General features: G+C 35.8%; 1 protein-coding gene across 1 annotated transcript; it reads right to left on the bottom strand.

The window, feature by feature from the left end:
• Positions 1-355: 355 nt before the first annotated feature.
• Positions 356-24,687, bottom strand: foxn2b (forkhead box N2b). Its single transcript, XM_058793150.1, has 6 exons — positions 24,528-24,687; positions 8,094-8,674; positions 5,060-5,184; positions 4,003-4,058; positions 3,572-3,640; positions 356-2,669 (listed from the first exon to the last, which is right to left on the bottom strand). The coding sequence occupies exons 1-6, from the start codon at positions 24,535-24,537 to the stop codon at positions 2,305-2,307; spliced, it is 1,206 nt and encodes a 401-aa protein (XP_058649133.1). The 5' UTR covers positions 24,538-24,687; the 3' UTR covers positions 356-2,304.
• Positions 24,688-24,746: the final 59 nt, after the last annotated feature.

The following is a 24,746-nucleotide window of genomic DNA, read 5'->3' as shown; positions in this document are numbered from 1 at the left end:
GAATTGGTCATATAGCAACATTGCCTCCCATGATAAAATAAATGAATAATGAATGTACGAATTTTGCACACAATTATTCATAACTGCCCATTTTACAGAAACATGTTTAAAGAATAATGTTTTAGTGTTTTTAAACAAAAATGTAACATTTATTTTAATAATTTTAAATAAAAGCTAAAATATTGCAGCCAAAGCTCAAATCTGATTTCAAAATTTTGCATACATATATAAACAGAACTCCAGTACTAGTCTCCATTGGAAATGAATGACTTCGTTTGTTGTTTGTCATTATTGAAAAGATATTGAACAGGTGGCTTTACACTGACTGATGATACAGTGAACAACAAACACTAAATCAGTAAAAGAAAAAACTCTTTTATTCTTTAATACCATATATAATGCAACAATTGCATATCTTTGGCAAAAATAAACTTTATAAACCTTTTATTAACAGAGGTTAGCTTACAAAATCAAACATCAGGTTCAGCTGCCACATATGGCAGAAGAACATGACAAAATTGACGGGGAAGTGGCAACTCAGTTAGTGGACCTTATCTTAATAATAATAACAATAATAATAATAGTAATATAATAATTCATAAGCAGCTGTTTTCAGAATTGGCCTCAAATTCTAAAACTACTGCTTGGCTCCCCTCCCTGCATTAATACTTGCATTCTGTATTAGCACTATGTACAGCTAGGAGGGGACAAATTGGCAGCCATGGTTAAAGTGACAGGGAAAGAGCTTCACAAGGATAGGCAGTTTTAAAGTAATCGACTCAAAACAGAACGTTCTGGTTTGCCAGTGTAAAGGGGCAAGTGGCAGTTATAGTTCACAAAATTTCACATGCTTGGGTATATAAAATCCTAATGTAGCCTCAAACAAACACTTAAAAATCCAATCATAAACAAACAAACTATTGGGAACACACAGCCAGGCAAGTTTTGTGAGCAGCAACTTTGGCGATCTCAAAGGGGACAAAAAAACTGGGTTAAACATGGCTGGGAGTCCAGAGAGTTCTTGGTGGCACAGTTCTCAGTTCACATCCAGTTGGCTCTCCCATCACCGTCAAGCAATAAACTGTCCACTCTGCCCTCTTTCACTTCCTGTGATCCTTTCTCCCATGATCAGCACAGTCCGTGAGCTGCAGCGATGGGAGAATGTGTTTGTCTCTGCTTGCAGATGCATTTATTGTGCAGTTCACATTGTCTCTGGTTTCTTCTGAACTCTCTGGAGGTCTGGAGCAGCACAGCGCCAGCTGAAAAGCAGCAACGGAAAGAAGTGGTGTTTCACAGAGCTCCCTCTACTGGAGGCTTCGTCACGCAAGAAAAAGATGACAAAGGCCTGATTTGGGTAGAAGTGACACTCACGCCAACATAAAGTCAAGGAGCAGGAAAGGGAAAGAGTGGTACAAATCTTATAGTAGAGGTAAAGAGGTTCTTGTTTTGATTGGCCGCTATTTAGTACGCTCCGAAAGCAAGCAATATGCAAGTCAGTGCATGTGGAATAGCACAACACCTGATCGCTAGCATCTGAGAAACACTGAGGCTGATGAGCATGCAACAAAAAGCTGTTTCCTTCAAGCTGTTCTCCAGTCAAAGTGGTCAGGATGGGGATGCAAAACTGATCCAATCAGGACGCACAGGAGGAGTCACATGGTTTTGACATCATAACTGCGGCAGCAAAAGGCTCCCAGGGGCATGCCGTCACCACCACACGAGATATAAACCAGCAGTACAAAAATAAAATAACTACAGATATTTAGGTCAACTAATTATTGCATTTCTTCTTTTGTATCATGTTTATATTATGATCCAAAAATCAATGGCACTTTCATATTTCTCTCTCTTTTTTTAAGCTTTTTCCCTCTATAGTTAAGAAGCGCGAGAGATCTTGGGAGCTTGTAAAATCCATGCATTCATTTTCCGTATAAATAAGTTTGTGTTGATTTAGAGGTGGAAGCATGCAAATCTTGAAGTTTTTTTTTTTTTTCCAGTGTCTCTCTCTTTTTAATTCTTTTTTTTTTTTTTAACAATTAACATCTTCAAACTCTCATACTGTTAAACTCAAATGATGTGGGCTGTTCATTCAAATTGGTTTCTTTTTCTGTACATAAAATATGTCAGTATGGCTTTTCTCTCCTGTGTTTGTATTGCCATGTTTGATGAGTGGACCAGGACGCCATCCCAGTTAAAAAGACGAAAGGAAAGAAAACACCCCAACAATTACAAACAAGAAGGAAGATACACCAAACCAGAAGAGAGAGGTTGGGCAGGCCACAGGATGGAGTTACAGAATCGGGTTCATTTCCTACTGAGTTTCCTGCTCTTACGTCTTGAGGCGACTAAACTGGTGCGAATACCAGCCAGATGTAGGAGCGAGCCGGCCGCCTCCTTGAGCTCCTCATCCACGTCTGGACGAGAATCTCTTCTGCTCCTCTTTCCTAAAAGCGGACCCTGTAGCGGGCTGCGTGGCCATCGGGCCCGGCCTCCTCTCTCCTGATCGTGGTGTAGAGCCAGACTGAAGTTGACCGGCTGTGAAGGAGGCATCTGGCGAGGGCAGGGTGGGACAGGGGTGCTGCTGTAGTTGTGATCCTGCTTTGGATCCCGACTCACAACCACCAAGTCCCTTCGGGAGAGATCTATGGGTCCTTCTTGATCATCTGGGTCTGAGAAATCATAAGGAGATGGATAATTGATGTATGACCAAAATCGTACAATAATGTTTTGATGTCTCTTATGCTCATCAAGGCTGCAGTTATTTGAATATTGTGAAATAGTTTTACAAATTAAAAATGACTGTTTTTCTATTTGAATATATTTTAAAATGTAATTAATTCCTGTGATGGAAAAGCTTATTTTTCAGCAACCATTACTCCAGTCTTTTTCTACATTAAATCAACTTCAATACGCAGATTTGAGCATAATTGAATTCAAACATTTTTTTTATTACTATAAATGCTAAAAAAAAAAACCCAGTAGAACAGAAAGTCAAAAATGAAAATTCTGTCATTAATTCCTCACCCTCATGTCGTTCCAAATCCAGAAGACCTTCGTTCATTTTCAGAACACAAATTTAAGATATTTTTGATGAATTCTGAGAGCTCTCTGACCCTCCATATACAGCAGCGCAACTGCAATGTTCCCAGGTCCAGAAACATTGCTCTCAGAATTCATCAAAAATATCTTAATTTGTGTTCCGAAGATGAACGAAGGTCTTCTGGGTTTGGAACGACATGAGGGTGAGGAATTAATGACAGAATTTTCATTTTTGACTTTCTGTTCTACTGGGTTTTTTTTGGGTGAACTAACCCTTTAAAAGAACACCCTTCATTTGAAATACAAATATTTTGTGACATTATAAATGAATTGTTCTAATACACATTTTTGATTGGATGATCCCTGATTAAAGCCAATTACACATGCGCATGATTGCTATGATTATGTGAACAAATACCTAGATGCATGTCTTGACTAAAATAAACCTGATGTAAAACATGAATAAAAGAAGAAACAAACAAAATAAAAGGGCAAAAATGAGGTGTTGGTGTATGTGATGGTGTTTTCTTACATGAGTCAATGTTCTGCTCAGAGGCAGACTTTAACAGCATCATGGCAGTGGCAGCATCAAAATCACATTCTGTAAAGAGAAAGAAATGTTTGATGCACACAAGTATTGACTATGTGATGTGTGTGTGTGTGTGTGTGTGTGTGTATGTATATGTGTGTGTGTGTTTAAGTGAATGAGTCACTTCCACCCAGGAGCGAAACAGTCGCTCTCTAATTTCTAAGTACCAGTGCCTTGGTTGTCAAGGTTACCAAATACAGGAAAGAGATGGCATCTATGTGCATGGTGTAGAAGCACCAAGTACGGGGTGAGCGGAACAAAAAGAGCTGAGATGAGTGATAGGCTTCAATGTGTGATGATGTATCTGATAATGGTGTGTAAAAGATGTGACCAGGTTATGGATTTTCTGAACAGACCTAATGAATTCTACTAACCTTTTAGGGCACAGCCCTGCTCTGATGTGAAAAGGTGATGAGGAGGAGACGAGGCACTACAGAACAGAGAGAAAGTGTGAGATGATGTTAAAAACATCTATTTGATATTTTCTAGACCAAATTCTTATATCATAATCTTTTAACTATTCAACTATATAATTCAACTGTATCTCATTAATCACTTTAATTATAAGCAGGGGTGCACATAAGTTTTTCAGACTGGTTCTCATAAGAGCACCCTGAGATTTGGTTTGGTCCTGACACTGCAGTTTTTTTTTTTTTAATAAAATAATAAACAAAATAATAAAGTGTGATAATACTTTTAGCTTTTAAACTAAAAAGGGAGTATAAAATAAAAATACAATTATTTTATAATAAACTTGAAAATGTGCTTTTTTAATATGAATTTTCACCATTTTCAAACTTAAAATCAGATATTTTTATTTTGGAGGTTTTCTGGCAAGTAAGTTTATGCACTGCCGGGTTTAGCGCTGCTGATTGAAGAGCATCAGTGAATGAAATATCACAGTTTGTGCTTTGAAAACGGCAGCGGATAGCCTAAATATATGCTTTCATGAATTTGTCAAACATGTCAGTACTCAAAAGAGCAGTTATTTACACGGCGCATTTTTTATTTTGGTCGTGTGTGCACATGCTTGAATCAAAATCAGTGAATCGAATCGAATTCACACCACTGTATTAGAAATATAACTGGAGAAAAAACATTTAGAACAACCAAAATTCACACACCCGTGACAACAGCTGAATATAAATTTTACATTAATGCACCAAAGCTGCAACTTTTTTTTTGTAAACAGCCCACATTAGACATGATGGCCAACACCAGACATTAGTGGAGCATCATGACACATCAAAACTAAATCGCTCCCACTATATTTAACAAAGCTGTCTGCACTGGAAGTGTTTTCCTATGACAGTTCACAGAGTAAATCTCTGAAATCCTAATAAGCAGCAAACAAGCATTGTTTCTACTGACTGAAGCCTTGATAAATGTCAGAATTCTGCATTTGTCATATAATCAGGCCAGTGTTGATACCTAGGAGGGGAGGCAGGAGGAGTGCAGAAGGCATGTGCATTCGGGAAGTGCTGTTTCTTCAGGGCTTGCATCAGCATGGGCCGGAACTCGGGGTGAACGCACCACAGAGAGCCTTTCCCATTGGTCTAGAACAAACAGAGAGGGGAGGAGTCAAAACTGAAAGAATCAAGCATGATATCAGCATGCTGGTGTGAGGAGAAAGCTCAGGTTAAATGACAACAGGACCATCTGTCTCTCTCTATGTGCACTGTACATTCATAAGCACATCATACATTAGCTGCAAAATCATTTTAAGCCATCATGAAATTATAATGACCACATGGGAACCATGTGGAACAGTGGCTCCTATATTGTGTTTGCATGGGGGAGTGTGTGTGTGTGTGTGTGTGTGTGTGTGAATAAAGGACTCATCACCCTTTGTCTGAGGTGTGGTCCTGCAGGGGGAATATGACCTTGACTCACTTCACTAGCCGTGTTCATAAACAGGAAAGAGGAAACATTGCCATGGCAACAGACACCAGGCTGAGACATATGAAACCCACAGATTCACACACAATGTCACACGTTAATGAAACATACCATCCTCACCGTTCCATAAATCATTTCGCCATCTACAGTTCACTTAGAAGAAATGAAAACATCTGCCTCGCTTCGTTTAACTGGCTGCGTGCACTGCTTTGAACACATCGGTTTTCAAAACGCCCTAAACCAATATCCCTCTTGACAACCCTGTTAGCACACTGCAGTCAGCCGTGCACTACTTTATACACTGACCCAGTTAGTTAAACGTCTGAGCGAGTGCTCTGCAGCAATGTTGTGTGAACCGCTCCTCAGAAAAAGATGCTATTCTAATTTATTATAAGGCTCTCTGGAATATTTGATTCTGATTGGTCAGTCGCAGCATTCTGAGGTCAAATGGGTTTTTTTGTAATGGCCACTAAACTGCATTTGATCGTTGTCCCTGGCAACTGGACTCACTGTCTTAGTTTCATGTCTCTTGTAGCACTATGCGGTCAGACATAATAAAAATAGTTTCAACCCAGATTAATATTTCTCTCTCTCTCTCTATATATATATATATTTCATTATTTTGGAGATACTGTACAGTAAGTCATTACCGCAAAATAAACCCCTTCATATTAGGGATGCACCAATATTAAAATTCTGGCTGATACTGATAAGACGAACAATATCTTATGCCTTATCAATTATAGCCGATAACCAATACATTTCTAAAATTACAATCTTATACCATTTTAGCTCTCTCTTCCTTCGGCTTGCTCATTTTTTATCAGGGGTCGCCACAGTGGAGTGATCCGCACTAACCGATTTGGGACATGTTTTATGCAGGATGCCCTTCCTGCCGCAATTATACCATTTTAGCTAATATATGAAAAATAATTTCAAATATGACATGACTGAATTTAGGCATTGGAGCATTGCAAAAGTACAATACAAAATATCAATATACATTTTGGTAAAGATTACATTTAACAAAAAGCAAAATCACCAAAATATTATTTATATAATAATAAATTAAAAAAAACACTAAAAATAGGCTGAAATGAATATCCACAAGTGTTATTTTAGTATTATTTATATACTAAATTTGCTTTTATTTTTATATTATCTATACTTTAATTTTAGTTTGAGTAATTTTGTTATACACACGTGGTCAAAATTGTTGATACCCTTGGTAAATATGATCAAAAGCGGCAGTGAAAATAAATGTGCATTGTTAATCCTTTTGATCTTTAAAAAAAATCTAAGCTTTCATTGGATAATAAGAATTTAAAATGGGGGGAAATATCATTATGAAATAAATGTTTTTTCTCAAAAACATGTTGGACACAATTATTGGCACCCCTAGAAATTCTTATGAGTAAAATATATCCGAAATATATTCCCATTCATATTCACAATTTTGAGTACTCCAGGGTGATTATGAACATGAAATTATCCAGCCATGGCTTCCTGTTTATTGCATATTTCTGATGTGTAGCAAAAGATAATTGAGCTTCACAAATTAGTGAAGTGGCTTTAAGAAAAGAGCTAGAGCAGTGAAAATTCCCATTTCCACCATCAGGGCAATAATTAAGAATTTCCAATCAACATAAAATGTTATGAATGTGCCTAGAAGAGGACGTGTGTCTACATCGTCCTAATGCACGGTGAGAAGGAGAGGTTGAGTGGCCAAAGACTCTTCAAAGATCACAGCTGGAGAACTGCAGAAAAAAAAAAAAAAAAAAAGTTTTTGGCATCTCTTGTCAGGTGTTCTCCAACCTCATCAGGCATTATAGGAGAAAACTCCTATACTATTTTGGCAAATGGAGGTTTCAAAAAGTATTGAATAAAAGGGTACCGTTAATTGTGTCCAATGTGTATTAGAGAAAAACATATTTCAAATATTCATATTTTAAATTCTTATTCTCCAATGAAAGGTTAGATTTTTGTGATTTTTTTAAATAATAGATTAAAAGGATTAACAATGCAGATTTCCACGGCCTTTTTTGATCATATTTACCAAGCGTACCAACAATTCTGACCACGTGTGTATGTTTTTGTTGTTTTTTAGCTTTTTAAAATATTTCTATTTAGCTTTAATTCAGTTTTAGTTTAGCAATTTTATTACATTAATTTAAACTTGTATTTTATTTCCGTTATTTGCTAAGGGAAAATGTCTAACTTTTAAGATTAAGTTTTTCTTCTAATATTTATTTTATTGTAATATTAATTTAATTTTTTAACTTAATTTCAATTAATGAAACAATTTTAATAGTTTTACATTTAGTTAACAATAATAATACTGGTCCACAATTAAACATCCAATAATGACCGAAAAATAATAATAGTAGTAGTAATAATAATAATAATAATAATAATAATAATAATAATAATATTATTGTAATACTGATAACCATTATGGTTCTGTATTACAATTATGGTTATGCCTGCATTCATTGTATGACCGGCTGAATGTATATTCTACCTTACAAACACCACATGAGAATGTCCATTTTTCTTGCATTCCTACCTTTCCTATGCTTCGCTCTACTTTGCGGAAGCACTTGTTGAGGGACAGGTTGTGACGCACTGAGTTCTTCCAGCCAGTAGGGGCGCTGGAGAAATATGGAAAATGTTTGAGGATCCAGCCGTAGATGTCCTTCACTGGGAGAGATTTGCTTGGCGACTGTTCGATAGCCATGTATATCAGTAAGGAGAAAGAGAAAGGAGGCTTTGACTTGTAAGGATCTCTCTCGCTTCCCGCAGAGATAGAGGAGGTGGACGAGGTGGTGTTGCTGTGTGGCGACCCACCACCTCCCTCGATGTCAAACAGCGGACTGTTGATGGGTTGTGCTTCACCTCCGAGCGTGAAATTCTGCAGCAAGTTCTCATGAAGCCAGTTCAGGTTGGTTAGTTCATCATCTTCAGACTCACCCGCCACCACACTCAATGCTCCAGCCTGACCAATCTGGTCCAGACTGGTAGCCATGGGACTGGAAGCACTCTCTGCTTCAGGTAGAGTCCCAGCTCCACACACGCCCTGCGCTCCGGGAGATTCAGCTTTCTTATCTGGAGACATCCCGATTATCGGACCCATCAAACCAGGAGGGTCTGTGGAAAGGAAGGGTATTGAAGAGAACTGGTTACTACAACTGTCAATCACAAAAAAATGTGAGTGTATTTACAGAAATGCAGAAACTGAAATTAAGATTTTCATTTGACTGAAACTGAAAATAATGTTTTTCGTAAATTCAATTTGGGTAATTGTTCTTTTAATGCTGTTCAGAATGTCATGTTCTCAGGAGATAAATTAAACCAGTCGTAATAAAGTTCTCCAGAAATGCCTCTTTATATTTCAGCTACATATTGGTGCTACATTTAAAATAAATAATAAATAAATTATATGTGCAAATTAATGGCATTGAAGAATGCTAATGTAGTTTTGGTGCAAAAGTTAATTAAAAAAAATGCAAATTGGTGCAAAAAGCTTTAAAAAACAAAAAAAAAAAAAAAAACAGTGAATCATGAATTGAATTGATTTGGTGTCTACTTGAGGATTCACACAACTAGATTATAAATATGACTGAATAAACACTGGATAATTTTTGGTCATGTCCGCAATGATGACGTGTTTGCCTTTTATAACTTAGCAACTTTATGTGCACAAAATATGCTGACATAGTAAAAACGCTTCCTCTGAGAAGCACTGTTTTAGTCAATGACTTCTGTCCTCCAAAATGTTTTGCTGTTTCATACAAATATTTTGGGCTGCCAGAATTTCAGTCCATTACTATTCAAAGAAAGTGGTTCAACAAATCACAAAACTCGCGATTCGGATCATATTGCGGTTTTTGAGTCAGGGATTGAATCAGCAAGAAAAAAAATAAAAAATTATTTAGGGATGCACCAAAATGAAAATTCTTGGCCGAAGCCAAACAAAATGAAACACTGGGGCCGAAGGCCGAATACCAAACACGGTTTTTCGCGTTGCATGTGCTTTTTACTGTTTTGTCTTGCTTTTCAAAGAAAAAATCTATTTTAAAAAACAACAACTTAAAGATATTTATTTAACACTGAACATTTTTTTTAAACATTGTAGCAGACATTATACCAACAAGGCACAATTTAACATTTAAAATGAATAAGTTTGTAAAATAAAAGTCTTTGGCCATTTTTGAGACCCCCTTTTTTTGAATCAGATATGTATTTTTTACTGTACAAATAAATGCAGCCTTGCTGAGCAGATGAGAATTCTTTTAAAACATTAGAAAATATTACAGGTCCCAATTTGAACACTATGTGAGAATGTTATAATAAATGTATTAATACGGTTGTTGTAATTATTACTATCATTATTGTCTTTTTTATTTTAAAAATTCATAAAAATGTTAATCAGCAACTGATGAGTAACACCATTACAGTGCAGATTTTCCTCGCACTTTGGATTTTGAACCCTGGCTAAAAAGCATATAGCACCGCAAGGTCTGCAGTGCAGTCAGAATACATGCAATCCGTGCGTGTATTAGAAAACAACGTTCTGCAGTTTATTTTTTAAGGCCATTTCGCGATTTCAATCATCATAGAGTAACCAGCAACAACCACCCCTTCCTCTTCTCATCAGAGACAAACGATGCAGTACTAAACAGTCCCTTGCTGTTGGTGCTTATAATGATTTTTGCATCTTTCAACTAATTTTATTTCAACTTTGCCTTCCATGTATTACTATTACATAGCACACTATAAGCATTTCTTCAATACCACAGTAAAAACTACAAGCCTAACTAAGAAAGTTCAAACATGACAAGTTAAAAAAATATATAAAAATACACAAATTACACACATAGATAAATACATTATAACAAAGTTACAAATAAAATAAGGTCTAATAGTACTATCCAGGTACAGAAATGTAATGAGTAAGTGTAAAATAACACTTCATAGTGTTCACTATATAAATTAAATATAGAATAATCTTAGTTAAAGCTGTGTTTCGTTGTTTGATTAACATTAATGACAGACAGCAGCTGGTATATATAGGCCGCTGTCCCTTTAAGACCTGATGCACGGATCTAATACAATGAAATACTTCCGATTTCTTTCTCAGGTGTTTTCGTTCACATAATGCGTTTACGAGAATGACTGTCGAGACCATTATTTTGACATAATTAATGTGTATATGTATCCGTTCAAACTAGGGATGTCAATTTTCAATCATTTTCATGATCGATCGTCGTTTAAATTAACGATCAATTAATTGATTAATCGTTAACCTTAATACTGCGAAATGCGTCTATTGCAGTGGCATATATTCACCGGCATGACAGGATGAGCAAATTAGGGTTGGGTATCGTTGGGTATTAAAATCGATACTTTTAAAATGTTACCAGTGCCTGAACCGATACTTATAAAAGTAAAAAATTACCAATTAATAATTGGATTGGCCATTAGCACTAAACACATGATGATCGCTCAGGCATGGCACCGAAATGAGGCACCGAAATCTACGTTCTGATTCGGTTCTAGTACATACCGGTTACATAGGTACCGTTGCAATATTGGTACCCAACCCTAGTGCAAATGCCACTCAAAACGCAGGCTCTCACCCGAATTAAAGGGGTTTTAATCTAAATAAAAGGCTAGTAAAAGGACTGTAAAATGAATAGATGTGATTATGATCATTTGATAAATGAAGAGAGCGCGCCATAGTAGACTACGGATCATTTTACTTTGTTTATTTTATTGTCATTCACTTTTAAATCACTGTTTTCGCATCTCTTACTGTGGTAAACGTGGGGGGGAAATGAAAGATTTCGTGGCCATGAATTCGCTCCTATGGCTAAATTCTTTCCCTTATTTTAGTTAAATCATGGGTTTTCTAGGGAACAAATTAATGAAACATAGACAGTGGCCACAAATTATTAAGTCGAACGTAGAAACGATTTAAATTGCGAATTATAGCCTAAACCTATATAGCCTATATATAGACCTGTCCTGCTTGTGTCCCGCAGCCCTGTCGAAGCGCGGTATAAATTTATTTTGTATTGAAATGTAGTAACTAAGTCATGTTTAATTATACTTTCCCCAGATATAATTGTTTCATACTGATTATAATGAAATTACAATTAAACATGACTTAGTTACTACATTTCAATACAAAATAAATGTATATTGTTTCTGTTTTAATGTACTTTTAAAGTTTGGATCACATTAAAAGCGTAATTTGTACGTTGGTGTATTATTTTCTCCAAAGATCCAGCCCCATCACCGTCACTCACAGCCGCTTGCACGTGTTTTGCGCATGACCGCACGCACATTTCTTTGGATTTTTGTAGAATTTTTAATTATGTCCCATGCACTCACATGCTTGTATTTGTTTTTCTCTGCAGATAAGTTACTTGAGCAGCTGATATCAGGGGCGAGCTAAAAAGGTGAGAATTGTATCATTTAAAAGATGTATATGATTATATTATATTACATTGGTTGTGGTGTTTCTGTGAAAAACTCTAAAAGGTCAGGCCAAGGTCAAGGCTAGAAATGAGGCACATTTCCTGAAAAACTGTTTCACATCCCACCCATCTAGAAAACGCATATCATTGTGAACCATGTACAAGAGAGTGTCCTTCACATCATAAAGCCAGTAGAAGTAAGGAGAGCGCTTTCACGAATCAAAACTACAAGTATGTGTTTTAATTTGTACATACATTTATTATTTGCATTTAATTTGTGCAACTTTCATATTAGAAAAGTAACTGTCCTTCCTTTCAAGCATATAATAAGGTGGATGGGGATAACGAGAACAAAACGGACCCAATTCGACAAATTTTGTGAGATGGAGGTGGTTACACTTGAACCAGTACCAACAGAATGCCATCAAAATGCCATTTGTCTTCAACAAAAGAAATGTTAAGTATAACTTTAAGTAATATGTCTTTATAGGTACACTGGCAATTATAATGATTCAAGCTGAATTTACTGCATGCTGGTTTTGTCATTCCCTCTTTTCCAGAAATCCTCAGACCAGACACCGATAAAAACACGTCAGAAATCCGTTCGATATGTGAACTTATTTGTAATTTGTTCACCCTTTCTTTGCTAATATTCATTCAAAGTATTTATGGTACTTTTTAAGTAATAAAAACAAATTAAATGTTTATCTTAGTTTTTTATCTTTCAGGTGCCCTACCAATGCAGAATATGTGCAGGTTTTCTTCTTGGGAAATATTACTTTCCTTAAGAATCTAGAAGGAAATGGCTATGCAAGTTGATTTACAGACTTTACCTTATGTGAAAAGTGTAAGATAACTCAGAAGTTCTAATGATCAGAAGTTTGACATTTCTGTTTATATACACTTTTAGAATTGGAGGTTTTTCTTTTAATCTGATCTGTTTCTACCCTCTATGTTTGCAGTTATGGTACCAGTTCCTCAAACACAAATTCAGAGCAAGGAGAATAATGCTGTCTGAAGAAACTACAGGATCCTATCCCAGATCTATGTTTAGGGGTGTGTATACATTAACACATAGCTTCTCTAACCTGTCCTGAAGCCCCACTCTTTCACTCCAAGACTGATATATATATATATATATATATATATATATAGGGATGTAACGATATCAAAATCTCACGATACGATAATATATAGATATGTATTGCTTTATTTATATCTAAATAAAGATATTTATTGCGATAATAAAAAAAAGAACAGATGAAGTGTTGGATTTTTTTTTTTTTTTACATTTTAAAGTTTAATTCTTCCATCTAATGCACTTTGAGAGGTCAAAATTACGAGCTCCAACCCATGTTCTTAACTAAGAAAAGAAGGGAAGGGAAGAACGATGGGGTTTTGGTTCCTTCAACACACTGTTTTCCTGTTTAATACTGTAAAGCTGCTTTGACACAATCTGTATTGTAAAAAGTGCTATATAAAAAACGGTGACTTGACTTGCTGCAGTTTAATTGCTTGACCTCTTTATTTCTGATTCTGATTTCTGACCTTTAAATTAATTTCCTTGATGTGAATGTGCCTTTACTGAATATCTTTCAAAATGGTCATCAAAAAATTAAGCTCAAATCAGAAAAAAACTATTTGTGCATTTGACTTTGAACTAATGTTTTTATTTGGCTGCAGGAATTTGTTGCTATTGAAGATACAGCCTCATGTAAACATTTAGCCTTGGATATTTAGTGTAATTTGTATTCAGTGATGTGACCAAGATACCTTGATTGTCAAAGCTATATGATGTCTGTGTGGTGAGCTTTTAAATTCAGTGTCTTATGCATTTCTATGCATTCAAGTTGAGCCGAATACAGTATAATTAAACCAGGAAATGGACTTTTAGGCCATTGACACATACTCTGTTGTTGAAAAATTGTACATTTAAAATAAAACTATTTTTTAGAAAAAGTGAAATTGTCTAATCTATGTGATAATGTTAATGGTATGAAAGTACAGTAAATGTTTATACTGTTTTTGGAAATGTGAAATTACTCAATATGCATCCTGCTATATTGATGACATGTGATACCATATTTAATGCTCATTCTGTAAAAACAAAAAATGTGCACAGAAATGTGAGAATGTAATATTTCAATGTTAAGTAATAAATGTGATGGAACAGCATTGTAGTCTTTGATATGAAAATTACAGGAGCAAACCTATTTTAACTTATTTTACAGTATTTTTCCGGCACCCCAGCAGCCGGAATATTACCGTTTTTTTACGGGATTTTTTTTTACAGTGTTTTTATGACCACTGAACATAACAGTCAATGAGGCAATGAAATCATAAATTTTGGGTCAAATCTGTCATATTCATAAAACTAGATTTTATAATACTTTTATAATTATAATTCATAATTCTTAATTTTTCCAATTTCTTTCATCGCTAAAACACTGCAATCTCTGTGCCTGCACCATTTCTCTTGAGGGAATTAAGAGGTCCTTTAGGACAAAGTTAAGAGTCTCTTAGGTGTCTACTGAAGTGTCTGAGAGAACCATGAGCCTCATCTTCAAGATGATACCACACCAGAACAACTAAAGTGTGCACTCCAGGGTTCTTAGACGTCCATTGAAGACGTGCAAGTCTGTTATCAGCTCCATGTAATAAGACAGACAAGGATGGAGAGGATAAGTGATGGTGGCCCCATACAGCTTGAAGAAACTCACAGAGATCAATTAGAAATCTACCTGCCACAGACTAAGCGACTGACTTTAATGGACAGCCATGAAAAGCACACAGAATATTTATAAATAAATCATCAGCTCAAGTAAAAGAGGGCTGAGTGCCTAAGAGAGTGAATGTTTCTCTGCCCACTATTATACCCACTGCCATGGAAACCATACAGCACATCAATAAATAAATAATCACATAAAGTGCTTCTCTGAATCATTCTCTCTCCCACTCTGGAGAATAGAGTGGAGGGCACAGGGAGGGGGTTCCACTTCCTCGTTCAGACTGTTCAAAACACCCCAGACACAAATAAACATCTTCCTCTTCACATGAGTACTGTAATAAAAGGTGTCAACAAAAAATAGCTTTTCCACAAAGTTAAAGAGATAGTTCACTCCAAAATGACAATTATGTCATCATTTACTAATGTCTGTGTCATTCCAAACCTGTATGGCTTTTTTTTTTTTTATCTGAGGAAAGCAAAAGGAGATGCTTTGAAGAATATGCTGCTACTTGAAAAACAGACTGGAAACCAAAGGCCATCCATTTGGAATTTTTTTTTTTTTTTAAATCGAAAAAAGCACCATGAAAAGTAGCCACACGATAGCCTTTTGTAAGGAATAGATTTCAAATTTAAGCCATTATTCACTGAAAATGCTTTACATTTGTGGTCACCATTCACTTTTATGGAGTTCCATAAAAGTACCAAAGTCATATTTGTTTTGAAAAATAAGAGGGTGTGTAAATGATCATTTCTCAGTACAATATGTTATTAACGTTTTTTTTTTCTAGAGAGCTTTCTTGACTAAATTTAGCTGGAATTAGAGCTGTATGACATCTACCAAAAAAAAAATCATTATCATGATTAGGGTTGTGATGGTGAGGAAATTTTCCCACCGGTTAATCAACGTGTGACAACATCGGTAATACCGGTGTCACCATGCTTGTGGTGGTGGTGGTGGGGGCGGGGGTCGTTTGAAATTTTCCTCTTTCCTCACTTTTTTCCTTCAGTTTTAAATAGCTTGTAAAAGCGCCATTTCACTTTTAAATTAGCGGCAATTCAGCATCAATTGCTTAAATTCAAGCAACAACAAAATACAACGTAGTAGTATTATATATAATGCAGTAGTAGTAGTAGTATATATATATATATACACATACATACATAAAATTCAGAAATAAATATATCCACTGTGATTTTAGAGATATGGTGTTTTAGTGTACCGCGCTTCACCACTGAAACCAGCTGGCAAGTTACAAAAATAAAAGCTCAATGGTTTAAGGATTGAAAATGAAGTTCACTAATATTAGTATTGTAATTTTACAGTTGTACTTAATTTTATTCAAATACTTCAATTTTGTATTGTACAGTACAACAGTATTACTGTAACAGTATTTCTTCTTTTGTTTAATGTTTTTAACATTTTTACAAAATTTTCCTAAATTGTCCAACCCTAAAAAGAATAATAATTCAGCTTTTTAAAATATATATTTTTTATGCATGTGCACTCTCCTACAAAATCAGCTCAGTCATCACAGAATGTTTAAATCTTTCCAAATATAGCTCTTCAAATCATCTGGTGAAAATTCCCTTTTTTTTCCCATGTCGCAATATACTGTATATATAAACAAACAAACACGCACACACACACACACGTATAGAAAAAAAAGAAAAACACAATGCAAGTTTTCTCTAATTTCATGCAGCCCTGGAATCAAGCCATCTGTCACCCTTGTCCACATTATTATGCTCCTGTAGTGCATCCACATGCCGTTTTGTTTTCCAATAGCATCCTCTTTGGATGTCTTTCTTCATGGGCACTCAAGGGCAGGTACAACAGCTGTACGTCCTTCATAGGACATTTAGTGCTGTCTGCTTCCCATCCTGCTTCAGGCGGAGACCTGATCCCTGCATCATGGCAGCTCTCATTAGCAAGACAAATCTAACTCTCCTCCAACAAGCTCATCAGCCCATCACCTCGCCTTCCATCCACACAGATAGATAATGCTAATGCTGACACTCTACCAGTCTAAACTACTTCAAACAGAAATACACCCAAACAAACAGACTATGAGTAAACTTTTGTCAATGGGAGGGGCAGCTTTGAAATACAACTAATTACCCTTTTAATTCCCAGGCCCTCTGGGAAACCTTTGGCATTTGTTTAATGTCACTGACAATTATTCAGAATAGTTTGTAGACTTGATGTTAAAGTTGCAATGAAATCAAAGTAGAGGCGGATCTTTACTTCCACACTGTGATGGAGAAGTCCGGCATACATCACCAGAGAGAAGTCTGCGGTTTCAGATTGAAACGAGGTAATTTACAAGGTAAAAAAAAATGAAACGTATGCACAAATGAATTGTTCATAATAAGATAAAAAACATTTAGAAAAATAAGGACGATTTTCATTTCATGCCAACAAAATATGTGCTATGAGCTATTATCTTATTATTCACTAAAGCAGAGAAGCCCAAACTGGGCCCACAGCCCAAAAGTGGCCCAGAACTAGGGGTGGGCGATATGGCAAAAATATCATATCACGTTTTTTTTGTTTTTTTAAGAAATATCACGATTTCACGATTTTATCACGATTCTTTGTCATGTTGGTTTTACTATTTTGCCTGAGCAGTACAGTCAAACTAATTTCCCTATTATAAAGACAATCATCATATCATATAAACAGAGAAAATTAAAGGTCTTCGCAGCAACCCATCAAAATAAAGGTTCGGTTTAACTTAAAGAAACCGCGACAGAAATACTTAATGTAATGATAGTAGTACTACTACAGCTAATAAAACTATTAAAACATTATTTTTAAAGGAATATTTACCAGAAAAATTATTTACCATAATATATGTAGCAGAAAAATGTAAATACATAACAGTACTTCTGAGGAAATGAGAAATGAATAAAACAATAATACATTTTTAGAGATGCTTTTGATTATTATTATTTAATGAAACCATTCAAATTAATGTAAAACAGAATTTGGTCAAATTAAAACTGAATTTGAGAAAAAAATAAAACATTTTAAAGGGCCTTAAAAGTTTGTTAAGCATTTAATAAATTACTGTTTAATATTTTAAGTTTCACTATTTCAATTATTTAAACATGCTTTTTGATGAATACAATTTAATATAACCATTAAAACAGAGTCTAGAAAAATTCAAACTGAAAAAACTGAATCCAGAAAAATTCAAATGGAAAACACTAAAATTCAAATGGAGGGCCCTATGCACCCCTTTTGAAAGCACCATATTTTCCTCAAAAACCAAGAGCGAAAAGATCTAAAAGATTTTATAAAGAACAATCTGTTTTTCCTCTTTCCTCCCCACCATTCACAAACTAATTTCCATCAAAATTTAAAGGAGGATTTATTCAGTATTGAACTGCTGATGTTTGCAGAACAGAGCACTGGGAAGAGCATGTGCATCTGTAATAAAACAGTTGGAGATGGAGATCAAGGGGTCTTCTACGTGTTTAAGCATGCTTAAACAGCCATTCGAATTGGAGCTCTCTGCTGAAAACCAAGCAGAGAGCTTTCTTTCCTTATTCCCGAAGCGTTTGGTATTGGTCTGTCAAGTATCAGTCCTGACTCAAGGGCTCCCAGCGCATCTCTGTCGCTTTGTGAGAGCTGATCTAAAAGCCCAGCAGGACGGTCACCTAACCCTATTAAAAAACTGCTGGCGATTAACTGCTTTTTTACTTTTCTCTGTATAATCTAAAATTCGGGTATTCTCCTTGATGTCGAGGAGACATCTGACAAACTAATGGATTTACTTCCAGTCACAATGAGCTTTAAGAAACTTTAAAACAAATCATACAGTACAAAGAACCTGTTGTTGTTAGTTCAGGGCTAGTTTCCTCCACAATTCTGAATCACGTTTCAAAGCTAAAGCTTCTTAAACACATTCAAATGCTGTAAGGGTTCTGGAAGCTTGAAAGCCATAATCCACAGCAGTAAAGACACCACATGTACAATGCCTGAGTTTGTTTCATATCACCTTCCATTTTAAATATTAAACATTTCAAAACCCGACTCACAAAAATGTTTTCAATTCCTGATCAATGTAGTCAAAGACCATTTAAACATGCAAATGTACAAATGCATTCCGAAATTTTTTGTTAACTTCTTGACAACTTTATATAAAACGTGTATACTTAACATTCCAAAAACATTCACAATAATTTGTCTGCACATCCTCTAATTATATGCAAATAGTCATCTTTAATTGGATGCAGCGGTTTAGAAACAAGTCCATTTGGTGTTAAATTGTCTTGGTTTTTCATTCAGGCTCAACATTTCGGTGCTTTTATGACAAAATTTGGTTGTTAAATGGAACACAGTTTAAACTCTGTCACTATGCACCAATCAATGACAATATCTGCATATATTTATGAATATTATAAGAAACATGGCTTGAATTTTCTGAATTAATCTGCCAATGAACACTACGCCAATGAAATGTTTTACACCCATTCTGAACTGCATGCAAATGCCACAACGTGGAACTTTTTAATGTTTTTGAGAAAAAAAATAAGTATCTTATGCTCACCAAAGCTGCATTTGATCAAATATACAGTAACAACAGCAAAACTGTCAAATATTATTACAATTTAAAATAACTGTTCTCTATTTTAATATATATTCAAAATATTTATTCCTGGAATTTGGAGTTGAATTTTCAGCTGCCATTACTCCAGTCTTCTGTTTCACATGATCATTCAGAAATAATTCTATGCCAATTTGTTGCTCCAAAAAAACATCTTATTTTTGTAAGTGTTGAAGAGCAGTTGTGCTGCTTAAAATGGTTATAAAATATATATTATTTTATATTTTTTTCAGGATTCTTTAATGAATAGAAAGTTCAAAAGAACAGCATTTATATGGAACAGATTATAAATGTCTTTACTGTCACTTTTGATCAATTTAATGCATCCTTGCTGAATAAAAGTATACATTTCTTTAAAAAAGGAAAAAAGAAAGAAAGGAAGGAAGGAAAAAAGAAAGAAACTTACTGACCCCAAATTTTTGGTAGCGTATGCTAGTTGATAATAATTGGAGCATATATTTAGTATTTGTCATTTTGCATTGCTCCAAATGCTCCTAGTGTAGATGTATATTACATCTGAATCTCTGTTTTGTAGTGTGGACAGACTTGTTCATTGAAAGAGGAGAATTCTGATTTGTTGCTTCATTCACATACAGAAGCAACTGAATTCTTAACCAAAAAAATCTGAATCATCTCTTCGCAGGTCCAACTCGTAGTCTGCATCACTTTTGTAATGAAAGTGAAAAAACATAAACAGACCCTATGAGTCAAAAAAGCGCTGTAAAACTTTTGGCAAGTTATGTTCATATAGGCTTTTAAAAACGAGCACGTACACATGAATAAGATATCACCAGGGTTTCTGTTTCTTAGAGTTTTACATGGTAGTGGCATACAGGCATTCATACATACAAGCCGCCACACAATCTTCACAGCGTGCTGTCTGGACTTTGTCCCGTGCCATTGTCACACCCTACAGTCTCAATTAAACACACCCTGTTTATTCACACAGGAGTGACCAACACAATGGAGGCTATTGTGACCAGAATGACACAGGCTATGGTACTGGGGGGCGAGCTCTCCTCATCAAGGCACTGCCTGACATTAGCATCACTGTCAATGGACAGAGGGGCCCTAACTGCCTGCCGGCTGCTCTGCGGACTTAAATCTTTCAGAAAGGAGGCGAAGGTTACTAAACGAGAAGGAGTGCGACAGACCAAGTCTAAGAACACAAGGTTGAGTTGGGGGTTGGGGTGGGCGTAAGGTCTGACACGGTCCAGGCAAATGAAGGAAAAAAAGCACACATTTGCAACTGAAATCCAGAGCAGTCGCCTATATTTGATTACCACGCCCCGGTGTCACCATGTAGCCATGGCAACCACAGCGTTATAACCTCCTGGGGATGAGAGTTGCACCTCCTGGTCTAATGTTGAGGGCATCGAGGAACAAAAAGAGTCTAACAGCAGATGAGAAATATGTGCAGCTGGAGGTATAATGAGAGGATGGAAGGAGGAGGGGTCAACAAACAAAGGCACTGTCGTTACACGCCACATAAAAGCTTGGACATAAGTTTGATTTGCTTTTCAATTGAGTTTGGAAAAGCTGATGAGTTTTATTAAAAAAAACAAACACTATAGTGAGCATTCAGCTCGGTTGTCTTTGGAGGAAAGCCACTGTATGTTCATTTACATGTTTTGCCACTCAACCAGAAAGGGTTGCCAAACGTAAATTTGTGGTTTTACTAACAAGACAAGTTTTTTTAAAACCCCTCTTGCAGTGAAAATGAAGAATCTACTCTTCTCTTTTGGGCTGGAAGCCAGTTTATGATTATTGATTAAACTGTTGTTGACTGCTGCTTAACACTTTTTTATTCCCATGCACTCATCAAACTTTTGTAAATTATAGGGTAAAAGCTTGATGGCAATCATAAATTAATAAAACAATGAAAAAAATCATTAGAAATATATGTTCCTCAATCTTTATTTAAAATAATAATAAAATTAGTTTTTGGTTGCAAGGTTCAACAAGGATTGGATGTCTTGATAAAAGAATAAACAATAAATGTATAAAATTAAATGTGTGTGTGTGTGTGTATATATATATATATATATATATATATATATATATTATTTTAGTGGTGTTCGATATGACGATTTTTGATCGTGGACGATAAAAATCTCTCCACGATCTGCTTTTGAAGAAATATTGTTGTATCGTGCTACAGCTCACAATCAATTTCTGGCGCCTCCGTCTCTATAGACTGTACAACACGACATACAGCAGTAGAGTTACTCTGACAGGACACTGCACTTATTCGCGATCGCAAAAGTACATTATTTGCATAAAAGCCTTGCCGGTTAAATCTTTCATTCGTGCGCGCTGGTCTGACGTCCACTTTTTCTGAACGCATACACCAGAAGCATGCTCTAAAAAAGCCTGTCTAAAAGTGCCTGATTACTGAACTAAGTTATCTTTTGCGCTAATACTGTCAAAACACACAAGGTTTACATATAGACTTAGTTGGTTAGGTCTAAAATGAAAGTAAACAGATGAGAGAGAAACGGACGCGTGCCTGTATATTAGATGCATGCAGGTCTTAAAGGGACAGAACTAAACATGCTGTCGACTGTCATTAAAGGGATAGATCACCCTAAAATTTAATTTCTGTCATTATTTACTCACTCACATGTTGTCCCAAACCTGTATTAATTTCTTTCTTGTGCTGAACACAAAAGAAGATGTTTCGAAGAATGTGGGTAACCAAACAGTTACTGTCCCACATTGAATTTGATAGAAGGAAAAAAATCCTATGTAAGTCACTGTGGACAAGCAACTGTTTGGTTTTCCACATTCTTCAAAGCATTTATGTTCAGCAGAAGAAAGAAACTCACTCAGGTTTAAAACAACTTTTGAGTAAATGGTATAAAAATAAAACACTATGACAGAATTTTTTTTTTTGGGTGAACTATTCCTTTAACGTTAATAAAACACAGAGAAAAATCACTCACTACTTTTGACTGAAAAACTTTAATACAGTTGCTTTAGGAATCAGTCTATATAGTGTTTTATTTTTATATGTGTTCATTCACGCTAAATATACCTATTGTACCTGAAAATAAAGCACTGTTTGTTTTAATTGTATTTGTAATGTGCATCTTTGTTCATATTTTTTTTAATAAGAAAGATAAAATAATGACAAAGATTTTTATCTTCACCCACTTTGGCCTAAATATCTGCCATTCTTTTTTTTGTTACCTTGAAAGGCTTCCTCTTTATAATAGGGAAATTAGTTTGGCTGTACTGCTCAGACAACTTGAAAAACAGAAAAACCAACATGACAAAGAATCGTGATAAAATTGTGAATTGTGATATTTATAAAAAAAAAAAAAAATAAAAAAAAAAATATTTTTTTTCCATATCGCTCACCCCTAATATATATTATATATTATATAATCCCTGTAATTGTATTTTATTCAAAATTACAATAAAATGCGTGTTCTGAATGCAAGGTTCAACCAAGTTTGGATGTCTATATAAATAAAATATTCAATAAAATGAAATATAAAATCTGTGTTTTGTCTACAAGTTTAAATGTCTCTATAAATAAAATAATAAAATATGCATTTATTAAATAAAACAAAACAAAATTTCATCCCTTAATATATACATACACACATATATTTTATAAACACCCAAACCTGGTTGAAAGAGTTTAAATGTTTCGCCTGCATTTCTCATTTCTTCAGCTTTTGTGGGACAGCAACTGCATACAGCCAAGAGCCAGATCTTATCTATCATTGTGAGAGTCATAATGAGACTAATTAATTTCCCGTTTAATGCCAGGAGAGAAGCAATAAGCAAGGGATCATTTGCTGTGTCCTACAAAAGCCCTCCAGAGAACACAGCACTGCACAGACACTATTGCCATTCACTACATTAGCGCAGGATTCGGTACTAATGAAGTCTCTTTAGGCAATTGTGCCCTTTCAGATGTAGCTAGCTATGCATCTGAATTCTGTCCACTGTGGATGCAGCTAATGTGGTCACACTGCAAATAAAAGCAACTACATGACAACCCTGTTAACAACACAGACACCCTTTTCACTGCCTACGCAACATGACCTGAATGAGTCTACAGTCTAAAGTGCAAAAGTAGACAGCAGAACTAAATAATGTGCTCATGTGACACGCTGCTCAGAGTTGTGTACTCGTCCCCAGCTCTTCCCAAAGCACAGCTATGCGTTCACTCGGACCACGTGTCAATGTCACTCAGACGTTATCTACCGCCGGAAATAATGAGTGCACGTCCGCGTCAGAACATCCCATTTCATCAACAAGTCACGAGCAAAACTACCAGTCGTTCGCTTTCGATCTCAACGAACGCTTATGTACAACCACAACAAGTAATGGGCAAAACAAAACACGAGAAAATAACAGCCCCCACCCTCACATCTCGTGTTACATAGTTGCCCTAGATTCTCACTACTAGCCACAAACTGAATATATATATATTATTAGTAACCTTCAACTGTAACCTTTAGCATTACTCTGTTGTTATAGGCGACTATCGCGCGTTCGATTAACGTTCTATTCGAATGTTGTTTTTATTTGGCGGTTCCGATTTCAAAGGCACTTTCGCGGCGATTGACGTTTGAATTGTAATGTTATTTCACATAGATTTGATGACAGCACATCTGTCGTGCGTTCTGAAACTTCCGCAGATAATGTCACAAGAACGCTGAACGAGGATCTTCAGTTAGCGTCAAGCTAATGCGTGGCTTTAAAGCAAAGCTTCGCGGCAAGCTTCTGCACAGCTAGCGAAATAAAACAGCGACGAAAAAGTCCTTGTATATGTTTTGTGTTATGAGTATTCATTCAGGAAAAGTGTACGAATACGACTGGAATGTGCTTGGTTTAATGTCTCGTGTCAGCTCGACGGCAAACGCACGCATTTTACTCAACTAAGTTAGCTAGCAAGATCACATGGTCTAAAATGTTCGTAAATTTATTCTGGAAATAAAACAGGCGTGTGTATATTTCAATATGAAAGACTGATCAAAAAAATATTCGTTTAAAAAAAACGTAAACACAAATTAGGGAGGTCAATGGCTTGTTATTGGCTAGAATTTTTTTTCACGAGACACGTTTTATACTTGTCATCCGATTAAAAACGAGCTGATATGTAAGATTTCCCTTCAAATAAACAGAATTATAAAGCGCACTGAAAAGCGTTTACTTACATTCGTGCATTCTACTGTCGCGTCCGACGACAAAGCTCCCGTGCTTTCATGCAGTAGCCTTTCGCTCGCGCTGTGTCAAAAGATCAGCAGCTGCTTCCTCCATCCACGCAGCGCGGAGATCACGCCGCACGGCAACGCTTCCGTACCCCCCCTTCCGTCGCCAAGGCAACAGGGCCACTTCAGCCAATCACACCCCCTCCTCTCCGATATCCCCCTGAC

The sequence above is a fragment of the Onychostoma macrolepis genome, chromosome 12 (genome assembly GCF_012432095.1).
Source record: "Onychostoma macrolepis isolate SWU-2019 chromosome 12, ASM1243209v1, whole genome shotgun sequence".
NCBI classification, from domain to species: Eukaryota; Metazoa; Chordata; class Actinopteri; order Cypriniformes; family Cyprinidae; genus Onychostoma; species Onychostoma macrolepis.
The sequence above is the reverse complement of the archived record's forward strand: the minus strand, read 5'-3'. Positions and strand labels throughout refer to the sequence as shown.